This window comes from Aspergillus pseudoviridinutans, assembly GCF_018340605.1.
Source record: "Aspergillus pseudoviridinutans IFM 55266 DNA, scaffold_8, whole genome shotgun sequence".
Lineage (NCBI taxonomy): Eukaryota > Fungi > Ascomycota > Eurotiomycetes > Eurotiales > Aspergillaceae > Aspergillus > Aspergillus pseudoviridinutans.
Window position 1 is genome coordinate 2106658 of NW_025091288.1, and position 23550 is coordinate 2130207.

At 47.2% G+C, this 23550-nt stretch overlaps 7 protein-coding genes across 7 annotated transcripts; 3 read left to right on the top strand and 4 right to left on the bottom strand.

Moving 5' to 3' along the window:
* Positions 1-1368, bottom strand: Asppvi_010822 (uncharacterized protein; the record flags this gene model as incomplete). Its single annotated transcript, XM_043306658.1, has 3 exons — positions 1-430; positions 485-993; positions 1150-1368. 3 exons carry the CDS (start codon positions 1366-1368, stop codon positions 1-3), a joined length of 1158 nt encoding a protein of 385 aa, XP_043162593.1.
* A 1388-nt stretch (positions 1369-2756) lies between these two features.
* On the top strand, positions 2757-4655 carry Asppvi_010823 (uncharacterized protein; the record flags this gene model as incomplete). The annotated part of the gene is made up of 3 exons (XM_043306659.1): positions 2757-3064; positions 3137-3564; positions 3625-4655. The coding sequence occupies 3 exons, from the start codon at positions 2757-2759 to the stop codon at positions 4653-4655; spliced, it is 1767 nt and encodes a 588-aa protein (XP_043162594.1).
* A 1908-nt stretch (positions 4656-6563) lies between these two features.
* Positions 6564-7035, top strand: Asppvi_010824 (uncharacterized protein; the record flags this gene model as incomplete). The annotated part of the gene is made up of 3 exons (XM_043306660.1): positions 6564-6643; positions 6710-6771; positions 6827-7035. The coding sequence occupies 3 exons, from the start codon at positions 6564-6566 to the stop codon at positions 7033-7035; spliced, it is 351 nt and encodes a 116-aa protein (XP_043162595.1).
* Positions 7036-7371: 336 nt separating this feature from the next.
* On the bottom strand, positions 7372-8470 carry Asppvi_010825 (uncharacterized protein; the record flags this gene model as incomplete). Its single annotated transcript, XM_043306661.1, has 5 exons — positions 7372-7394; positions 7457-7686; positions 7773-8186; positions 8246-8331; positions 8378-8470. The coding sequence occupies 5 exons, from the start codon at positions 8468-8470 to the stop codon at positions 7372-7374; spliced, it is 846 nt and encodes a 281-aa protein (XP_043162596.1).
* A 3699-nt stretch (positions 8471-12169) lies between these two features.
* Asppvi_010826 (glycoside hydrolase family 16 protein) lies at positions 12170-13129 on the top strand (the record flags this gene model as incomplete). Its single annotated transcript, XM_043306662.1, has 2 exons — positions 12170-12946; positions 13049-13129. The coding sequence occupies 2 exons, from the start codon at positions 12170-12172 to the stop codon at positions 13127-13129; spliced, it is 858 nt and encodes a 285-aa protein (XP_043162597.1).
* Positions 13130-17137: 4008 nt separating this feature from the next.
* Asppvi_010827 (uncharacterized protein) lies at positions 17138-18385 on the bottom strand (the record flags this gene model as incomplete). The annotated part of the gene is made up of 1 exon (XM_043306663.1): positions 17138-18385. One exon carries the CDS (start codon positions 18383-18385, stop codon positions 17138-17140), a length of 1248 nt encoding a protein of 415 aa, XP_043162598.1.
* Positions 18386-20846: 2461 nt separating this feature from the next.
* On the bottom strand, positions 20847-22350 carry Asppvi_010828 (uncharacterized protein; the record flags this gene model as incomplete). Its single annotated transcript, XM_043306664.1, has 2 exons — positions 20847-21740; positions 21850-22350. 2 exons carry the CDS (start codon positions 22348-22350, stop codon positions 20847-20849), a joined length of 1395 nt encoding a protein of 464 aa, XP_043162599.1.
* Between the last annotated feature and the right edge of the window lie 1200 nt (positions 22351-23550).

The window sequence follows — 23550 nt, forward strand, 5'->3', positions numbered from 1 at the left end:
TCATCCAGTAATAATCACCTCATTCTTCACCTGGATACCCGGCCTCTTGACTGCGGATTCCCGACTGTGTACATCGCGAGCCACCAAAATTTCAGACGGCATCATCTCGTAGTCACCGTGCCCGCGTCCAGACCAATTAAGAAGCCTCTTGTCATCTCTAGCGGATGACCCTAGGGCACTCGTGGGCTTCGATTGGCTGCGCAATCGGCCCCCAGCCGATCGGGAGTTCGTGTGCCTAACGGTGTACTCGGTCAAATGACTAAAGACGTTGCCGAAGACCGGCTTCAGGGCGGGGACAGACAAGGCGATCAAGGTGCTTGAAACTTCGGCGTTCTCAACGCACAGCATGGGGTTGTAAGCCCAGCTGCCGTCGGAGGCCCATTGTCCAACGACTACTAGCCAGACACGAACGGCGGAAATAACAATTACACTATGACGGGTGAGTGAAAGGCCCCACTGGGTTGAGAAATCTGGATAGACCTACAAAACACCAGGAAACATGACAAGGGAGAGTTTGATCTTCCTGTCTAAAGAGACGTGCAACTCCTTAATCAGAATGCCGGGGATGACGAACATCATTACGTCGCAGGCGAGAGAGACGCCGGAATTGACGGAGTAGACCAATCCCCACGAGAGACAATAGTAGCTGATGGGCTCAACCTGCCAGTCATAAGGCCAGAGCCCGGTCACGGGCTTGCAGTGGAAGATTAGAAGGAAAATCTGGGGCAGATATGCGGCGGTAATGATACCAGCGACAATTATACTGCCCAGTCGTAGCTTGCTCGAGCGTGCACTAATGCGAAAGTAGAAAGCAAGACCAGATAGTCGGCAAAGGAAAAGAGCTGTTGTATAAAGAATGTGGGCGACGAAGTCAAGAACTTCCGTTTCGCGGACGGTGGACATGGAAAGGACATATTGGATATATTCGATATGGCGCCCACTACCCAGTTCTATTAGGACAATCGAGAGAACGACGAAGACCATATAAACGACCTGTAAGTGGATAATCTAGTTAGTTGCCGATTTTTCATTTTTCATGCATGGGTTACGAATGATCATTTGGTTCAATTTTTGACAAATCCATGTGCCGTATATGGGGAGCATACTTGGTGGGCTATGGTGTCAATTAGGACTGGAAAATGCACATACCATGGTGAGAACAGCCAATCCATCATCCAAACCGACTTTCTTAACCAGGAATAATCGGGCATACAAGCGGAGGAGTAACACCAAGCCCGCGAAGCAGACCATGAATAAGATGCCCACAATAGCCGAGCGATCCCGCGATTCTGCGAGATATGACAAAGCGATGTCATGAGGAATGCTTCCCATGGCATTTGCAGCCAGGATGTCTTCGGGGATTGCCATGGCTGGGCGTTCAACGGAGAGTCCGGCACGGTTTAACAGCACATGGAAAAGTGGTTCAAGAAGCGACAGTCCAAGTAGCCAGAGTCCAGCGAGAGGTGGCCAAGCTATAATAAATGTCCACAGACAGGTCTGAGATAAAAGACATAGCTGTTTACCGGCATAGGAGTTGAGAGAGACGAAAAGTGGACGTATGGGCGGGTCTTGGGCGCTGGAAAGAAACACAACGCTTTCCGGACGTTCTGACGTGGGCAGCCACCGGGATCAACGAGCTTCTTAGGGACCGTACTGAGATTTCGAGAAAGTTTACCTGTGGAGCTCAAATGGGATTATTCTGTTCCAAGCCAAGGATGAAACTTAAAGCAGCGCTCAGTTTTCGCGAGCCTGGACCATGATTCCCAAATTCATCACCGGGCACGAGAACGAATGTCACCGCTGTCCTGTTGTAACAAATAAAGTTCTCCTGAATCTCTTAGTGTTGAACCTGGTTTCTATAATGCTGCAGGTACGATGTCTACGATGTCTCTTGCGCGCCCGACGGGTTACAAGGTTTCGGCGAAAGAGTGATTTGTTATTAAAGTACTATGTAGCTACGCCAAAGGGCATTATATTTACAAATGCCAAGCCTGGAGGGGTCTCAGGTGCCAGCCAACGAGACATATCTCATGTGCAAATCCCACGCCGTGGCCAGCCAGTCCAGTCCACAAAGATTCAGGGCAGTCCACTTGACCAGCCAGACTGGCACCGAACCGAACGGCTCCCGATCGGCGGACGCGATCGAGATCCGGCTCCGACCCTGCGTTCCAAGCGCAACGACTGGGAGACATACCATGATTGGTCCATTTGGCAGAGGTCATCCCTTCTGAGAAGGATGTTCCGGTCTGCGCCCACGGAACCCGAAGCAGAAGTTCGGGAGATATCGGTTGCAAAGAAAGGGCCGACGGGTGCCAGACAAGCGTCCTCTGGTTGGTCTCGAGCGCCCCATCCATTCGTATCGACGGTTCCAATGGGTCTTCCGATGGTTCCTACTACCTGCTCCGCCGACCGCAGGAGCCAATAAGGAAGAAAAGAGCGACAGCAAACGAAGAGTGCAGAAGCACTATCGATTTCTGTCGTGTAGCGATCGATAATCGAACACAACGTGGTCAAAGGTGACCATAAGGCCATAGTGCAGTGGGCCAACCTTGATTAGTCACGAATCCACAGACATGCAACTAACTAACTAACTAGTTACCTGTTCCTTCCCGACATTAAATAATTGGGAAGATTTCTCTTAAGCTGCTCGCTCTATATGAAACCCAAGTCCTCTGGGATCCTGGATTTTTTTGTTGCCATATGATTTTCTGGTGGGCTCTGGATTCGATCCCTCCGCCTATCTAATCACTTCCATCATGGCGCCCCTGGTGCAGGCTCTCGCGAGTGGCCTCGCCCTGACTGGCTCAGCGCTCGCGGTCGCCCATAGACCGGACGTCGACCCTCTGGTCGAGTCCCAGATTTTAACGGATCCTTATGCATATGATTTCCCCCGGCTCGGAGCCCCGGGCGCGTCGCTGTTCCCCATGCGTCTCTGCCATGGGGTCAAGCTGGAGGAGGCCAGTGTGGATGATCTTCAGAAGCACATGAGTAATGGCTCCCTGACCAGCGTCCAGCTGTTGGACTGTTATCTCGACCGTATCTACCAGACCCAGCCCTATCTAAAGTGAGTGGAGTTGTAAAGGTTTATTCTCGCGTGTGATCCGGACCCAGAACTCACCAGACGATATCTCACCAGTGCTATTTTACAGCTTAACCCAGACGCTCACTCCATTGCCCGGAAGCTAGATGAGGAGCGTGCCAAGGGCAAGGTTCGCGGTCCTCTGCATGGAATTCCTTTCATTGTCAAGGACAACATTGCCACGAAGGACCGCATGGAGACTACCGCGGGGTGCTGGGCTTTGCTTGGCAGCGTTGTGCCTCGCGACTCCTTTGTGGTTCACGGTATGCGCAAGGCCGGTGCTCTGCTGCTGGGCAAAGGTGCTCTGAGTGAGTGGGCGGACATGCGCTCGAACAACTATTCCGAGGGTTTCACGGCTCGTGGTGGTCAGTGCCGCAGTGCTTACAACTTCACCGTCAATCCGGGCGGGAGCAGCACTGGCTCTGGTGTGGCCGTTGGTGCCAACCTGATTCCCATCGCTCTTGGTACTGAGACCGACGGAAGTGGTATGTAACATCACTTATTGGCTGTCTTGATTTTACCTGCAACTTCTCACACCATTCCAGTTATCAACCCTGCCCAGAGAAATGCCATCGTTGGCATCAAGCCCACCGTCGGTCTGACTTCTCGTTCTGGCGTCATTCCCGAGTCTTTGCACCAGGACACTGTCGGCACCTTTGGAAAGACCGTCCGCGATGCGGTATACACCCTCGATGCCATCTACGGTATCGACACCCGTGACAACTACACCCTTGCGCAGAAGGGTTTGACTCCCAAGGGTGGCTACACACAGTACCTGGCCAACAAGGATGTCCTTAAAGATGCCGTCTTCGGCCTCCCATGGAAGTCCTTCTGGACTCTTGGTGATGCCCGGCAAATTGCTCAGCTAGAGGAGTTGCTCGATCTGATCAAGTCTGCCGGTGCGACCATCATAAACGGTACCGAGCTCCCCCATTACCAGGAGATCGTGTCGACTAACGGCTGGAATTGGGACTACGGCTCGACCCGTGGGTACATCAATGAGTCGGAGTACTCCTACATCAAGGTTGACTTCTACAACAACCTGCGCGACTATCTCGCCGAGGTCGACAATACCAACATCAAGTCCCTCGAGGATGTCGTCAAGTACAACGAGGACAACTTTGGCTCTGAAGGTGGCTTCCCTGGTGTTCACCCTGCCTTTGGCTCCGGGCAGGATGGCCTCATCGCCTCGCTGGAGAGCAAAGGGATCATGGATGAGACTTACTTTTCGGCACTAGAGTACTGCCGTCGCACCACCCGCGAGGAGGGTATCGATGCTGCTCTGAAGCACGGGAACCGCACCTTAGACGGCCTCCTGGTGCCTCCCGATGTTGCCCAAAGCATTCAGATTGCCGCCCAGGCTGGTTATCCTGTCATCACCATCCCAGCTGGTACCGGCGTCGAGTCTGGCATGCCGTACGGCCTGGCTATCATGAACACTGCTTTCTCGGAGCCCACTCTAATCAAATATGCCAGTGCCATAGAGGATCTTCAAAAGAGCTCTGGCACTAAGTGGCAGCGCACACTACCCGAGTGGCGCGGCTACCTCCAGCGCAACTTGCCCGTGATCATGTAAGTGTTTGAACTGGGTTCCAGCGTGTGGCACGATGAAAGTTGATTCCACGTGGAAGACTGTACTATTGAGCATCACGGATGAACAAGGACTAAATTAAGTGGATAATATAAATTTGCCCGAAGTTGGCTTTACAGTGTAAAGCGCACCGGATCCGACCAGCCTTCCCATTCCGCTCATCTCCGTACGCGAACTGTCCTGGCTGGCTCCATTAGATCATGGCTTTTCGTGAGCTCTAGTCTCTACAAGCAAGCTACCAAGTTACGGTTGCAAGTTTGGTCCTTCCATTAAACAAACAGTGCAGAATTCGCCGGTTAAGATGGTTCTATCTAACTTCATCTGGGCACGGTGTATGTACTGCTCGCTACGTTCCGGTTCTTTGTTAAGCAGCGCCAACATGATGCCTGTACTGCCGCAGTTGTAGTATACAATACCTTCGGCTTTTGAGGCCAGCGACCTGGCTGCCGAAGTCTTCCAAGCGTGGCGAATTTTGAGGAGCAAATCGTGTATGTCTGCTCGGGGGCAGCGAAACGCGTTACAGTTATACACGTCGATATTGACTTCGAACCGAGGTGCGAAGATCGCACTGTAGATGGATCAACTCTATATAATTAGTACTGCAAGTTAAGCCAGGCTACTAGCAATGCTGCGCGGCCAATATCTCGCCAGTTTCATGTGATAATTGACCATCTACGAAACGCAGGATTTACCGATGTTAAGCATAAGTAATTCATATTGCCCTTAAATAAATGGCACCCAGACAGCTGGATATCAAACATTGGCTGCTGGTATGACAGTGCTTTCTTTAAGAGCATTGAACCCCTCAGCCTCACCCTGTTCTGTCGGATCCTCGGCTGGACCCCAGGTGACGTTTGGCACTTAGTCAGTGATGCAAAGTCAGAGCTGCTCAACCCAGTGGCCTATACCTTCCATGTCTTGCATATCTACACAGCGAGAAAAAAACACATCTAGTAGCATATGCGCCAGTGTTGAGTCAGATTGTTAGTGCAAGGGTGCGGTCCGTCATTTAACAATCAGTCTTGTTGCCAGCACAACTGCCTGCATCCGTCGCCGCACTGAGTTAACGTTGGGTCAGGATGACTACACGGATGGCTCTCACAGTAACAAGAATTTAATCATCATGTTCGTGCTGCGCTGTCCTATACTATATCCGATGAGGCTGACAAGCGAAGTGCCAATGCCGGCGATTTGACCGCGGAATGTGCATCGCATCTAAGAAGACCAATGGCAGTATTGCTCATGTGTTTATGATCGAATGTGGTGATGCCAAGGCTTTCGAATGTGAAGGAGAGGTGGAAGGCTGAGATCATCCTACCTAGTATGGTATTAATTCATGGCACTGCTTTACAGACTCAAACGGGATTGACCACATGCAATATCTCTACTCTTCCTATTATCTACAGGTGTCTATGAATATGAGAGCACATAGCACCGCTGCAGATCTGTCTTACTCATTATATTCCCCATGTATCCTCCTGCATTAGTCCTTCTGCAATGACTCACTCAAAGTTACTCTCCTTATATAAATACCTGGTTTATTAGATAGCTCCAATCAATCTTATCATTCTCTTATCCACTGCTGAATAACATCACCATTATATTAATCAAATCAAAATGTCCAACCCTCTCTCACCCTACTCCCCGCACACCCTCTCCCTCCTGGATCGCCTCCACGCATAATCAACCACCCAGGAATCGTCTATCTTCTGGTTAACCTACGCCACCCCCTCAACTGAGTCCTTCCACACCCTCATGCGCGATAAATTCATTGCCCTTGAGTAAGATAAGTGCTACTTCATCTACCAACTTGCCTGCACCCTCAATGCGACCACCATTGTTGAAGTAGGCACTTCCTACAGTGTGAGTGCTATTGACGTTGCTCTTACTATAATGGATGACCTCTCCGCAAATGCTACAGCCTATGGCAAAGGTGCTGTCATCATAACTAAATATAAGCTGGCCAAGGCTGAGTAGGCACATAAACACTGGGCTGAGTGTGGGGAGAGCATTAGTAGTGTGATTGACCTCTGTAATAGCGATCTGCGGGAGACGCTTAAGTTACATCTCCTTGATCAGGTTGATCTGCTGTTGCTTGATAGTAAGTTCCTCAACCTCATTATGATGACTGACTGATGATTAATAGGGTGGGGTAGTCTGGAAACCAATGGCACTACCCATGCTGAAGCTGGTCCAGCCAAAGCTGAAGTATGGCACTGTCGTAGTGGTGGATAACATGCTAAGCTTGGCGGAGGGATACAAGGAGCTCCTGGAGTATGTGCGCGCCCCTGGGAGTGGGTTTAGTACTTTGACGTTGCTGTATAAAGGGGGGCTGGAGATGAGTGTCTACCTCCCGTGTCAGTAGCTGTTTCCTCTGGTGGTATACGACATATAGCGACGACGATAATTACATCCACGATTTCCTAATGACCCAGTACTTGCGCTCTGCGATAAACATTTTACCACCAAATGCCTGTGGCACAATCTAAAATGAGCGCCTACAAGCATTTGTGGTAAATTGGATGACGTATCTGTCCGCTGCGATGGAAGGGCGATCAATAGCCACAAACAAATAGTGCCTGTCTCTAGGGCGACTTTCCCAAGTATGTGCCACCCAAGCCGAAGCTGCATAACCGCTGTCTGCCGTGCTTGTATTGACAGGAATATCAGACGATTTCACGACAGTGCCATTTCCAGCATGTTAAAATATATCGGTTTGGGCCCCTTGTGGGACAGGAAATTTGTCAGTAACGTATATAAATTTCTGCTTGTTTGGCTGTGCATACCATTTGTGAAACCCATGTCTGTGGAGTAAGTTGGGGGTATGTTTCCCGGCAAGGCCGCAACGTTGTTGCCCTCGGCTTGGAAAAAAGCAATGAGCTGCTTAGGGCCATGGACTCCAGGACCTGGGGGAAGAGAAGGAACCTTCGGTTTCTGACCACCATTGGGGTTGATAATCTTGCACTTATGTGGTGTCTGATACATGTTTCCCTGTCCGTAACCGAGGGGAACCCATCTAGATGAGTAATGGTGAGCCAGGACTGTCAATCTAACCAAAGCATCACCCATAACCAAAAATTGCAGCTTTGAGTTGATACGTACCCAGTCGCGCAGAGACATTCAGCGCAAGGAGCAAGGTCCGGAATAGAATAGTTTGCCAAAAGCTCAAATGGTGTATTTGGAGCAATAGAAACAACCACAAAGTCTTCCATGGTAACTTCCCAAATAGAACGCTTATAGGCGACTGCAAGAGCCGTACCAGCAGCAGTGGACTTGTTGGCACAGTGTAGATTCGGCTTGGCTAGTCCATGAGATGAAGTTACAAGGCCTGCCGCAATCACAGCGGGATTTGTCACCGAGTAAGGGGTCGGGTAAGCATCTTCCGGTACGCAGCTGCCGTAGAAGCCAGTACAATTCTGCCTGGTTGTCCAGCCAGCGGAGACAACGGAGTTCGCAGTGATTTCCCAAATGCCAGTCGGTTCAGCGAGCCAGCAGTTTTTCCCTTTGGATATGAACCTGCTAGAACAAGACATGAGCCATCGGTATAATAAATCATCCGTAGCTATCATATATACCAGTCGTCGCCTGACAGTCGATAGAGAGGATCAAAGATGTGACGATTTGGATCGGTTGCGTTTGTGAGCGCTCCCTGGTAGGAGCCCTTGTAGATAGTTAGTTTTTTGGGATTTTGTATCTTTTATAATTACCTCTGGACAATACATTCCCTCGGTGAATGCTGCAAGGTGCGCGGAAGTTAATGGAATGGACAAAAGAACAAAAGTCAGTGGCTTGCAGCACATTTTGAAGAGACTTGACAGAATCGAGCACACTGATAAAGGGTGTTTGATGTAAGACTAGGAAGGCCGACAGTCAACGAAGGGTGACAATTAGAAAACGTGGGTTCTGTTTGGAAAACGGGAAATGGGCAATATAAGAATGCAATTGAAAGAGGGCCAAAGTCGAGGTTAGTCAAACCTGTATCCTTGACAATGGTTTGATACAACGTCCAGAGATATGATTGCTCAAGGTATAAGTTATGCGAAGATCATTAACTCTATGTTTCACACTATCCCGGAACTTCGGGGGCATGTTACTTGCAAACACGTTACAGCATGGGGTCCAATCATCCAAATTCTAAAGCGAGAACCTAGTGGATTTTAACGGCTCAGGTATTGTTCGGTTTAACTTCGACGGCCTGGTCTCGGTGTTTCAGTCATAACTCCATTGATAGATATTTGTAAACCCTGAACAATGCCCGGTCTTTTAGGCCGTTTAGAGAGTGAGTGGATGTTTTCTATGACTTTTAGAAATACAAGGACGGCTAGTATGCTTGAAAGAGCAACTTGAACATTAGCATTTAGGGAGCTGTTGCCAAGAAGACGCCCTTGAAAGTGCCGGCTTTATAGTTTAAGTCCTCCTTATACAGGTCGAACGTAGGTGCCGCGTCCGTAAGTGGGAGAGACAAGAGACTGGCAAAATTTGAACTGTAGTCGAAATTGTATCTCATCTGCAGCCCTCGATAGCATATATTCCTTGTATCGAGAACACAGCTAAACCCCAGGTATGTAACAAACAGCGGAATTTGCCCCTCCATGTTCCTATTCTTAAATTCCTAATTTCCGGCTACCGTGGGATGCCATACCCGGATACAACAGCATGGCCACCATGTAGAGAGAGGAATCATTTCATGCCTATGTCCCATGTATGTGAGTGGCTTTTGTTGTATGCAAACTTTGTGTCTTATAAATCCCATTAAGATTGCGGTAACTAAGTTTTGGGCCTGGCTACCCCTGGTGCGTCACCGAATTCCGTACAACTGGCCGTTCTCATGGCGCCATGAAGACCGTACAAAATTGTTCCGATGTGAAGTTTATATTGATAGTGGTCTGGAAGGTTGAGCAGATAGTGGATGGATTTTGGAAAGCATAGACTGACTTTTATTGGAAGACATTCCCGCCCCTTGACTGATTTTAGGTCCATGATTGGTGGTATCGTCTCCGTTGTTACCCTTAATTTCCCCGCTTTATAGGCTTAATCTTACGGAAAGAGCAAAGGACCTGACAGACTACTACGTATGTATTGCAAATTGGTTATGACCAGCACACTCCAGCTTACGCAACCACGCCGCAATGTCCAGTTCCCGCACTATACAATTGCAGGGTTTCAACGCTACCGGACGCCACGCTCATTGAACACAGGATCGAATCCTACTTTCCTCAACGGTTGACTTGTGAAATGGTGTTCGTCTCAAACTGATGAAACCCAACTCGATACGCCAATTGAATGGGATCTGGTTGATCGTGCTGCGAGCCATCCGCGTCGAGTTTTTCAAAATATTCCTATATCGGGCAATTGCCAACCCCTCCGAGAAACGGGACTATGAAAACATGCGTTGTGACAACCAGATGACTGAATGGGGCGTAGCTTTGTACCACACCGGGGACCGGGCCCATAAATGGGTATGTCTCCGTACTCATCATTCACGATCATTTACCTGAAAATTTGACCTTCAAGTGACAATCGTATGCGATCAATACGGATACATGCATCACTTGAGTGGGCTTTATCTATTGTCTGCCCCGTTAATGAGAATGCATCTCAAGACCTCACCTTTACGGTTTTATCGGGCATGGCCTGACAATTTTATGCAGCGGCTGCCGGAGAAAGGACCACCGATAAACGTGTCTGATTTGCTGAGCAATTATGAGCTCGCAAGCCCTACGCTGCGAATATACTATTCGATGCGTGCGCATGTCGGTATTGTTTTTCTTCTCTTCTTCCGTCGTGCTTAGGATTTCATTAGTCAGGACTCGATACAAGACCACGTTGACGTTCATTGGTGTTCGAGCAACCGAGGAATGGCAAGGTTGCAGGCTACTTGTTCTGTGGCCAGGTGTTAGAACCGCCTGTCAGGTCATGGTTCTGGCCGAGATCACAATTGGACGTACAATAGGGTGCATAATATTGCCTGGGTGCGTTTCATTTCGGTTGCGTCCCCCTGTTATTATCACAACTTACCGCAATTATTCACCGTGGTGGGAAAGCTAACCTTCATGATCTATTTCATAGCATTTCCGGAATTATTCAGTCAACCAGCTCTGCAAAAACCTTGAAATGCAGGGTTACTTTTCTGAATCTGAATCTGAGCAAGCAAAGCTGAAAGAATCCTTAGGAAATTAGTCCGAGTCTAGCTCGCTCTAGAGGCATGGAGCAACGCCAGATTATCTTTGCACCCTCGCCAGCTATTGAATTGCACCTAATTTCACATACCAGGAATGGATTCTCCACTTCKGTGAACTTCGTAGTTCCTTTCCTTATGAGGATTCTGTACGTTGCTGGTTGACGCTGACGAAACCTTGGGGATCGATTTCTGTCTCACACCGGATATCATTAATCGAGCCATCGTTGCTGCAGAATATGGACGAGCCGGTGCCGTCCCGATATTCGTCGTAATCATTGACACTGTAAAAGACATGGCTACTAGTCACCTGTTTGTAGATGTCAACAGACAAGATACCTGTCAGCGAGGCAGTTGTGGCAGTGGTGTACTAAACAAGTAGTTCTGCGGTGCCAAGAATTCTCTATGGACTACAAACGCTCCGGTTACAATGCTTTAACGCCACAGTTAAACCTCAAACGTACTTCCCCTGAATGTGGGGATTCAGGACTCCTCAAACGGGACCGGCAGTGACAGGCGAAATAGTATGGTTTCTGCTCTCTCAAGGCACAGATAGAAAACTACTCCACTGTATTACCAGATTAGGAAATTGGTAGATTCATGGAGGTTTCGCGAATAGCAATACTGGAACAAAGCCACGGTTGACAAGACACATCTACATATCTCCACCACCATGAAAACAGATGACTTAACCAATTCAAGTAGCTCAATACCGACCATGAATTGCCGGGCGAAGGTTGCTGCCAATGATCAACTAACTTTAAGCTACCAACCAATGGAAGTAGGGCTTCTAATTAGTAGTGACCTAGAAAAGTAGGAGCCACCCGAACATTTTAGCGCTTGTGCTAAGCATATTTATTAATTTACTACTCATCCATATGCTTATGCACAGAGATTTAGTCCTTGCTTGCCCTAGTCTAATAAAACGATGTAACAGCATGAATGGGCCTTACTTGATCTTGAATCTACTAATCCACCGTCACGATAGGAGCTTGCGCATGATAGGTACGAGGAGATGGAACGCAGAGATGTTACTTTTCCTCAGCCTGCCCAATGGGTAGCAATGTCGTGTTCCAGTCACCACGGCTGGAGAGCCCATGAGCTTTTTGAGTCCTATATAAACAGCTGCCAGTGTTGTCGGTCTCCTTTGACGGGTCCTATCTCTAGTATATTCCTCATAAAGAGAAGTTATCTTGTCTCCTATCATTATTTCTCAAAGATTCTCTATATACTATCCTTAGCCCACGTGTTATCCTTAACACTCCTGTCTTCAAATTATATACGATCTGCCACTGTCTTGTAACCTGACCATTCCTTACAAATGTGCGGCCGCTATGCTTCCCTCCTCCCCGCCTTGGCTTCTCTGGCCTTGGCCTGGAATCCTCCCTCATACTCAGGGTACACGCTGCAGTGGAGTGACAGCTTTGCCGGCTCATCAGCAACGCTCCCTAACTCTAACAACTGGAACGTCATCACAGGAAACCTAGGGGTGAATGGCGAGCTAGAGACATATACTAGTTCAACCGCGAACGTCCAGCTGAGTGGCGGCGGCACGCTGCAGCTGGTGCCTTTGAAGGACAGCTCTGTATCAGGTGGGTGGACTTCAGGCCGTGTTGAGAGCAAGTACATCTTCACGCCGAGCGCAGGAAAGGTAACAATTGCTGAGGCCAATATCCGGTTCGGCAGCAATCCTACCTCAGACAAACAGGGGATCTGGCCGGCATTCTGGATCCTGGGGAACTCCATCCGATCAGGGACTGCGTGGCCCGAGTGTGGAGAGCTTGACATCCTTGAGGCCATCGATGGCAAGCTGACGGGCTACGGCACCGCCCATTGTGACGTTAACCCGGGCGGCATCTGTAATGAGCCGAACGGCCTAGGGGGAAGCATCACCATTCCAGATCAGTCATGGCACACATGGCGCATGGCTTGGGACCGCACCTCATCTAACTGGCAATCCGAGACAATCACCTGGTATATGGACGGCAAACAGTTCCACCAGATCACCGGGTCCCAGATCGGCAACTCGGGTGTATGGGCCACGCTGTGCCACGACCCGCTGTACTTCATCCTCAACGTCGCTGTCGGCGGCTATTGGGTAAGTCCAGAGACTCTTTTGATTTTCCACCTTCCCGAATATTCGCATCCCAAATGTTCAGAAGATGAGAGGGCTGATGTGATATGTCTTTTAACATTGAAGCCCGGGAACCCTAACTCGAACACTCTCGGCGGCTATGGCAGCATGATGGAGATCGGTTATGTCGCCGTCTACGTGTCTTAAAGCTCTGTCTGTGGTACCAGTATACTGGTTGTCAATATTGTTTTCGAGCCATCCCGTACATACTCGCTTTTGTACAGCCACCCAGTCGTTTCATCATATTTCACTCTTTATATCATCATATTAGACTTTGGGTCGTAAAAGATAATGAGTAAGTGCTGAGCTGGTGGTGGGCGCACGGGGGAACTCAGTTAAGAAAGTCTTTCTTGCTGCCGGGGAAGCACAGCCCTATCCCCCAGTTTAGCCATTCATGTCAATTTTTAATGTACCCTGTGAGCGAGTCGGACAGCCCACGCGTTTTGACCGCGATCGAAAACCTAGTCAATCCAACTACCAACCATGCCACCAAAAGTGGGTCAAAACTCAAGAAATTGAACTGAGAACGAATGGAGGATTTTGCTTGCTATCTCTGCTTTGAAAAAGTAGGAAATTTGCAATATTCGTGAAGCAGCACGTATTTGTAATGCTCCTCGCTCCACTTTGCAAGATCGACTACGCGGAAAATCATATCATCGATATCACTTCGGCCTGTAGTGACGTCCAAGTCAGTTCCAGTAATCTGGGTGGCTTTGTCCAAGTAGTCACATACGATATGGTATGCTGTAACCGGCGTGAAGACACTTGGCGTGTAAGGAGGCCCTGTATTTGGCATCGACATAGATTCAGACAGAGTTAAGATTAGCTCCATCCCCTATACCTTTTTTGAGTCCGAGCCTGGCATACCCCTGGTCAAAGTGGAGTCAAAAACTCTCTTTGTCGTCTATTATAACACGACATTAGCGCTGCAGGCCGGAAATGGTGGAAGGTTGGTAAAGTCCTTCTTGGGCAAGTACTGGGCAAAATGCTCGGTATGAAAGCCCAGCTGGGGTTCTTCCCTGAGTAGAGGCTATAAACTCGGGCAACTCCCAGATCTCCCACCTGTGGATATGATGACCCTGACCATGCTAGTCCACAGCACCACATGCGCCAAAGCGATCTCAAGCTTTTGATCATGCTCGACCTTCAAGAGACAACCGCCAAGTGGATAGCCTCTGAAAAATGAAGGGTGCTCTTTGGGGCCGACGTCGTCAGTTCCAGACCGCCCTTCCACAAACGAACAGTTTTGATCATTGTGACAATATGCGTTTGATCCATAGAGTCCGGTTAGCAATTCAACACAAGCAAGGCATAATACTGTTGCTAGGTTCCAGTTCCTTGTTAAAGAGTGCCAAGCATCTGCACTTACCCTTATTAGCATGCTAGGTTCCCAAGAAAAATCATTAGTCCTTGAATAGTTAATTGTTCATTTAGTTAACTGGGGGATAAAATACAGATAAGAAGTTTAGAAAGCCCAGAACAGTGACCCATAGGGGCTTCTGACGCAAAGCTTCTGGGTATCAATGAGAAATGCACCATGTCAATCTGCGTCCAGACACCGACCAACCAAGCAAGTCAAAAGACAACAGCAATGCAGAGAAGGGTATATCAAAAGTAAACTCAGTATAAGGCCCTCTGAAGTTCTTTCTTTCTTTCTCTTTTTGGGTGATTTTCTTGTTTTACAGCCATCATGCCATGGCGGCAGTGAGAGCGCGGCTATTATGAAGCTACAGACGCGGAAGGGCTTCTCGCCAGCGTGTCTGTGCGAGTGGATGACCACACTGGACGGGCGAGAGAAGGCCTTGTGGCAGGTGCAGCAGATGTAGCGACGTGATTCTGCAGGTAGGAGCTGGAGCTGGAGGGCGGGAGATAGTGATGGTGCTGCCAGGCCGGAGTGACAGAAGAGATTTGCGGCTGGTGTGCGGCGGCCAGGGAAGCTACAGTAGCTGCTACCATGGTGGAGGGTGCAGGGGATGGCTCAATGAGTGAGGAGTACAAGGCGACGCTGGGCAGCGGCGAGGCGTGGAAGCATCACCAGGGTCTGTTGCAGTAAAGGTATCGACCCTGTGGGCTTGTTGGAGGACAAATGGTGGCCGCTGCTGTGGAAGCCAGAGCCCAGACACAATAGGGGTGTCGGGGGCATACCAACGGACGGACTGGTGGAGAGAGAGGTCGTAGGGCGAGGCCCCTTTGAAAATCAGTCTTGGTATACAGCCTTTTCAGGCTTTCTTCTTTTTCTCTGTGCAAAAGGATGCCCCTAACCGCTATATACTGCTAATGATATGTATAGCTAGTGAGAAATGCCGAGGTATTTCTTAGCGCTTTGAACGACTGTTCTCGCTCAGAACATGTTTCGTCGCTCCGCAGGAGATTACGACTCTCAATAGAAGAACTCAGACGGAACAAAGATTTAGTCAAGGCAAAGCTTCTAGCCCAACTTGAAGATATACAAACTCAACAAACTAAATTAGATCAGTTTAGAAAACTCCATGATACGGGATGTGTTCAGTGAAAACAAATTCTGCCGGCTGGATGTCAGTGCTGGACTAGAAAAGACAATCTGCCATTCAGAGCTAACAAGGATTCTTAATTATAATCTGATGTGGGAACCTCGCGTCCTCCAATCAGAATCGGAGGCTGAGGATGAGATGAGGACGGTGATAGGTATGTGCAATGGCCAAAATGAATGACCATACTCCTCATCTGATATGTAACTAGTCAAAAGGAACTGCATCTGTGGACGGACACTTGATGCAACCACTCTTGATAAAATTCAGCTAATCTTCAGCCTTATTTTTTTCCGAGCTCAGTTCTAGCAGTTGGAAGAGCTAACTACTGGATTGCCTGCTAGACATCATTGGATGCTTTCCTGTAAGTGGGGAAGATCCATGCAGCTTTAGTGCTGACATCCAAATGGATACGTACACCTCGACCACCCGCCCACGGATTCGTAGAAGCGGCGGCTAATCCTGTTGGAACACGATCATTTCTCATTGGAGCCTACGAACTTATTATCAACTACTTTGTGCTTAGCTATACACACGTTCAGTCGCTAGCTGATAGAATATCACATTTACCATAATTGCATCAACTGCATTCCTGAAAATGATGGGCCAGAAGGTCATACAGAATCCCGGTATAGTTAATTACTTCAGATGGCTTCGAATGCTCAACCTCATGGACGTAACCTCTTTAATCGCGGAGTCAAAATCGCGTAAGTTAAGAAGCCTGCCGTGCAAGATTTTGCCAATGTGAGTTTTGCTGATGTCTTGGCCGTCTTTTTTAATTTGTGACAGGAGGACCTCCAAGAATCTAAGGGGGCTCTAATCGAAGGTAGATTTTGAGGTCTCATTGCCACGCAGAATGCATCTATTGCAGTAATACTGAAATTCTCTGGTCTTGTAACAGAGGCTACCCTTAGGGCATCATATAATCTGAGGTACTCACGGTATAAGCTAATATATAACTGACCCGTGAATAAATTTAACTGTATCTTCAAGTTATCTGATATGTTAATAGTGTCAGGACGGCTAGGAATATTGATTGTACAGGTCTAGCTGATCTAGAGATATGAAGCTTAGGTTCTGACATGGCGCGTATAAATGAATTATGGCATCTGTAGATTGTTGGACCTCTGGAAGCAGATGTATAGCCTTATAGGCAGTTATAATTATGACTTGACTTGCAGTTTATTTTCCAGAAGTAGAATTGTCGATAGAGTGGTTTAAGTCCCATTGAACAGGGCGCTAATATATGTTAGATAAACAGGGAGACCCCTTAGGCAATTGAATAGTAGTCATGAAGTTGGTTATAAATTATAATCCTGAAGGAAACTGAGTTTATAATCGAAACAAAGCGATATAGTCATTGATCTGACATGCCCCAAGGATGTTACTATACATACATTAGTCAAGAAACCCAAAGCTTATAGTTCCACTAACTAATGCCTAAAACGCAAGAGGTCTTCCCGGTAGTGAAACTCGCACGTTGAATTTTCTATACTAGAATGAATTCCCAGCCACGAAAATAGCGTTCTTCTAAGAATTCCGATCCATACGTAGTGGCAACTTCAACTAAGCTCTATAGGCGAAAAGAAATGTTCTGACCCGAAATCAGTAAAAATAAAAGGCCTTTCTAACTCAAAGGGTCTGAGCCTTACCATAGATCAAAATCATGATCAAACGGCCAAACCCGGCCCCAATATTCGATGGCTTTCCTGGACTCGGGTTCGAATACTCGGAATGAAATGTCTTTCTTTTCACATCGACGCTGCAGCGCCTCTATCTTGCAAATGTCATTGGGCACAGTCATAGCATTGCTTTCAATGCAGATGCTTTCGAGATTCGGGAAGGCGTCTGAATTCACCAGACACTCACACTGGTCGACCGTCCACTCGAGCGATGGCCTGTGCGCGTCGCAGATACACAGAATCTCCAAGGAGGATGGGAGTAATTCGACTAAGCGCCCCATAGGCCTTTCTTGATCATCCAGTTGCGCCAGCCCTGTGCAGGGGACTCGTAGAATTCTCAAGCTTGTGAAGTCTGCAAATGATCCCATGAAGACTTCTCGGTCTTGTTCTTCCTCCAAAGTGTCTGGATCATCGCTCAACGAAATCGCCTGTAATGTCGTTTTGTGATGGCAGAGATCGCGGTAAATCTTTCCCCAGTTAGTCACATTCTCTGCCACATTAACTCCGCCATCGCTGAGTCGGAAAGTCTCCAGCATCTTGCAGGTTCGGATCCAATTCTGCAATCCATTTGGTGCACAAGTGTTCTTCAAATCAATATCGGTGATATTTGAAGAGCCCATCTCAAGTCCTTTCAGTAGAATACGGTCACTGGGTTCCTCCGCCCCTAGCCAAGTGTGGAGCATGAAGCCGCCAAGCTTTCGCATGGCAGGGAATCTGAAAAACGGTAGCATCACCTCCGCTTCTGTTCCACCCTCCGTATCACAGTGCGCTGCCCATACCTCTTCAAGGTATGGAAAGACAGAATTCTCCGCTTCGGCGGCCTCAACCAGCATCGTAGAGACATAGTCGGCACCATATGCCCAAACAAAGCTGATCTTCCGCAGGTAGGTCAACCTCGGAATGAGCAGGGCTAACCACGGGTCCGTGACTCCTTGCTCAAGGTCCTTGATCCATTTTTCTTGCCGCTCTTTGTCACTTGTTGCTTCGCGGACGAGTTTCTCCACAAGATCATGGTCAAAATGAAACTCATCAGGATGATCACCGTATTCACGGGTCAATACTGTCTGCCATGCGCCCAACTGCAGCACCCTGACTAGGCTCGCGATTTCAGGACACTGAACTATCGCATAGAGAAGTTGGGATACTTCTTCAATTTCCGTAGTTCCTGGTCGATAGCTGGGCAACTCGACTGGATTGAAGGGCGTCGAGAGCATTATGACTTGGAGCGAGCGACATGAGGCTGCCAAAGATAGGCGATCATGGTACCCCTCCAATTCCTGGAAGATAAGGTGGATGATTTCATTTGGAAGTTCGAGCAGCATGGTAACTAACGCGAATGTGTAGCAGCCAAGTTGATCGAGATTTTAATTTGACAACAAGGACACGGGGTCAAAATACAGCAAGGCCACTGAAAAGAATCCGACAGGTTTCAAGGTGGGCCTAGGGATGGATCCTGTGCCTGAGGCAGTTACAGTTGATCCGATTTCTGAGACTACAGGTCCACCGACCTCGCCTGAACTGTCAGCTATGCGATACGTTAGAAATTAATTCACGCCAAGTCTAACTTTGATAATCCTAGTTTGTGATATGTTAGCTTAAATGCCAGTATTACAGCGTGGTGACTGAATGTTCACCAGTAAGACCATTTTCTGTTCCGCACTGGCCTTGCCATGGGCTGTTTTCCGACTAGACTTAGAACTCCAACAACCTGGAAGCTCTGTCAAAATGTCCCTAGATATAACGTAGCCAATTATGAATCCCAATCTCTAATTAGAATTTCTATATCTTCTTTCGTTCGCGTGGAATCGCTGCCTAAAGTTGGCGAGTTTTGAGGTTTTCCGGGTGTAACATTACCTAAGCATCCTGCTGGAATTAAATCCTCAAAACTAAACCTATTCGGGTTTTGTATTCAGAAGCTGTTACTTCCAGGCAAACTACTTCCAGCAGGTATACTTTATTATATCAAGCAATAATGTACTATGTAATGAACTAGTGCGATATGCAAGCATTCAATATCCATACTATCCAAGCATTTGATGATATCTCTCTAGGTTCGCGAAGATACTACCTCTAATACACTTTAGTATGCTGCCATAGCAATCAATCTTTACTACATGTGGATAGGAAGTTCGTGGAGGTTGTGGCAGAAGGTATCCGTGCCTACTCCTGGAGTGGATGCGCTGCACCGTAACCGTCAATTTTGAATAATATCATATTTGAAGCTATTCCATCCACCTAACATGCCTAAATCTACTAAATGTGACCTCCTTTTGGCCTGCGAAACTGCTCAGGCTCAAAAGAAACTAAATATCTCCAAGATTACACTTGATTATGGTGTTCCTATTAGGACCCTGCGTGATCGCATTAAGAACAGTGTGCAGCCTCAAACAGCCAGGAAAACAGTTAATAAAGCTTATAAGGAATATCAGGAGGCTACTTTAATACAGTAGATAGTCTATATGCAAGATCATAACATATCAGTAACGCCTAAGCTATTAGAAGCGTATACAAATCAGGCACTTCAATGCACTAGTGAAACTAGACAGGTTGGTAAGACTTAGGTATTACTTTGAGAAACAACTTCTAGAACACCTTAATCTAGGCCCTGTGAAGCAAAAGTCAAAGGAATCAAAGTATATTAAGGCTGAAGATACAGGATTATTAGGAAACTAGTATAATCAGGTTTTTTAATTCAGCTAGAGTTTCTGCATAGAATAGTATAGATTTTACTTTATAAATATTCCTAAGATTCCACTATAGTCCTTAGAGTTAACTAGGCCTATTCCTTTKTTAAATACCATCCTAAACTATTTATAAGATATAATTAAAGGATTACATACCAGTGAGCAAAGCAGGAGGATCTAAAGGTTACATAGTATTAGTTTAAAACTATATATAAAGCTATTCAGGAATTGAATTGCATAACCAAACCGCTAAAATCGAATCCGACCCTCACCGAACTCGTAGCGGTGAGAGTTCGGTTCCTAGCCTATGGAATCGCTTCGGTTTCGGTTTAGGTAGGGTGAAACTGATTCGAGTTTAGTTAAAACCGTCAGTTACAGTTTATGAGGATTTACCGGATTAGGTTCACCAAACCTCCCCATTTTGCTTAGTCATCACTAATTTCTAGGATTTCTCTAGAAATAATAATATCACTAGATAACCTAGTATCCAGTCTATCTAAATATGAAATATCAATTCAAAATATCTAGTGGTTGGTGAGATATAGGAGAATAATCATTTCTGTCAGGGGTTGGTATGGAAGTGGTGATGGTTTATATATATGTATACATCAACCTTTGACAATCACTATGATCTAAGGATAATTTTAACCACTACCCATTTAACCCTATAGATATTGAATCGATATTTTAGATCTAGATTAGTATGATGATAATTAGTATATATTTCATATAGAAATATTAATTTCTATAGGCATGGTAGTAGTATGATAGATTAGACTGGTTAAACCCAACCTGGGAACCCGAACCCAACCCGGCCCAAACCCGCCTTGGGCTGGTTCGGTTCTAAGAATGAGAACCCATGCAGGTTTTAGGTTAAAAAATAGGTTAGGTAACTTATAATATAATAGAATTACTACTTAATAGTCATATAATACATAGTAAACTAGGATCGAAGTTTAAATAAGAAGATTAACCTTCGATCCTTGTGTCCCTAATAATTCTCAATCATCCTCTGCACCGCCTCCATCACCCTCTCTATATCCCTCCTAGAATAAAACGCCGCACCGCCCCTCACCTCAACTTCCCACTCGCCCTCGCCAGATGGTTTCGCAGCCAAAATTAGTGTGGGAAATGTAATCGCGGGAACCGGGGTATATGGTACAATACGGACACCCTCCCCCGCAATTTTTGTCTCCAGCTTGTCCTCGATATTGAGGAAATGAACACCAAAGTCGAAGTGAAACTCTTTGTCACCGTCTCGTGCCCAGGTTGTGCAGTTTGTGATGATGTCGCTCAGTTGGTCAGAGTCGGTTTCGTAGCCTCGTAGGCGCTGTCGTTGGGCGTTGCATAGCGCTTGGTTGAATGATTTGGTGTTGGTGGCGGAAATGACTTCGCCAGCTTCTGGTTCTTCTTGGAGGGGCATATGGATGCGTAGCGGGACGATGTTGAGACAGGGACCTGCCATGGATTGGAGGTGTGGAGGGAGACATGCTCGGCCGGTGGTTAGATAGCCGAAGACTATGTCAATGGAATTGGTGAGTCGGGCTATTGCGCAGGCGCGCAGGGTTGTGAAAATCGTCGCCGGGGTGTACTCCGCGTGACGTGGCGGTGCGGGAAGTCTCTTCTTGAGGATAATTGCTTCGCTGGGCTGGGTGTCATTGGACTCCAAGGGTGCATCAACATCGACTCTCGTCCTGTCGGTGTCGGTGGAGAAGCGGGTTGGCTGGGAGCCGAAGAGGAGAGAGCTCCAGTATGGGTATGTTTGCCCACGAGAGTCCGACAAATAAGACATATAGCTCGAGAAACTGGGGTTGGGGGCCGGTTCTTGCGCATCACAGAATGAGGCAAAGGTGGAGGCAATAGTAGCCAAGCTGATTCCATCGAACTGCGCGTGGGAGAGCCGCAGGCACAATCGAATCCCCCCCCTTGGGCGGACGAGTGATGATGAATCTCGTGACCGGGGAGCCTGGCTCATAGCAATGATCGAAGTCTACTCGGTAAATCTTCTCGGAACCCTCCGACAGGTCGCCTGGAATTTCGTGGATGATGATTGTTGGTTGGAGATGGCTGAACAAAGCTTGGACGGGACCATCTTCAAGATCTATAAAGACCACTCGTAGAATATCTAGGTGCGCCCATACTCGGCGGCAGCTCTCGACGATGACTGTAATGTCCAGAGTAGAGGGGAGGTCCATGTAGCAGTATGCCCATTTCTCCAGAGTATTGTTGTGGAGGGCAGAGACGTAAAATTTCTGAAAATCCGTGACTGGGTAAGCCTCAATCAAAGTTGCGTTCGGTAGCCCCATCCGCGCCAGTTTGCCGGAATCCAATAAGAGACATTTGGTGTTATCCGCAGACACTCTCTCTGTGCTTTGGAACTGCTGGTCCCTCTTCTCATCGACCACCCGGGCCAGATCAGCTAGGCATGGGTGAAGGAAACAGTCGCTGACCACCACGGCCAATCCATTTTCCCGAGCTGCTTGAACAAACTGCATTGCCTAGTAACGGTGTCGTGCGCGGAGTCCACAGGCCCCATACTAATTAGGGCCGACCAGAAGGTCTGGTGACCGCAGAAAGGGCGGAGTCCATGTTCACTCCCCAGAGTCTACAGTCATCCCCTAGAGTCCACATCCACTTCAGACAGGAGTCCACAGACATCCTCTTTCTCAACCCCAGTTTTAATTATTATAGTTTACCTGCCTACCCTGGAGTCCATCTATAGTTTAGAGTTTATATTAGCTAGTTACACCACTCCCCTATAATAAATTGCGAATCGACAATTGATTATTAATTAAGTGTTAAGTGGGATTAAATATTTTAATTAATAATAGGAGTAAGGGCATAGAGTAGTAACTAGTAGATAGAGGCCCAAGGGGGTAGAGGTTTTAGTACATACCTCCCCCCTGTTACTATTCTTAAATAGGTATTATTAGATCCTCTACTAATTCATCATAGGTATATACTTAATAATAACTAGTCTATCCTATAGTAAAAATCTAATAAGTACACAGTGAAGTTTACTCTCTCCTCTAAATTTAAGGATAAATCTCTATAACTTTCCTCTAGCCCCTGCCCTACTATCTTCATGGTTAGGTCTTGCCCCCACATAAAGGGATTAATTTTATTAAGTTTAACATCAATAATTCCCACCCTTCAGGGATTAATAGAATGAGTAATTAAGATTATAACTATTATAATCACTCTTACCACTGCCCTGTGTCACACCCTGGGATCCGTCTCTGCTGTTCTCTGCTAGTCAACTACTTTGGGAACGGGGTGATATAGTCCCTGGACTATATCCAATACTCGCCTAAGGCCTACTGACCAGGTAGCCTATTGATCAGTGACATAATGACCTTTCCGGGGTCAAGGATAATCTAAAAGGTAATATAAGAACAATAATAGTAGAGATAGAAGCAAGGCCTATTGAGTACATATACTCAATAGTAGAGAGTAACTAATGAATCAGACTAGTGGACTTATACTCAAGTGAATGATTTATAATTAATATTAAATGTAAGGAACTAAACTAAGAGTGCTAGATATAATAATAATGAGTGTCCTTATATAACTATAGTTCCTCCTAGTAGTCAATACAGTAGATGGTAGAATGGTATGTTGGTAGATGTTCATGATATTGAATTACCATCTATTATATCTATCCTCCTACCATTACCAAGCCATGGCACATGGTT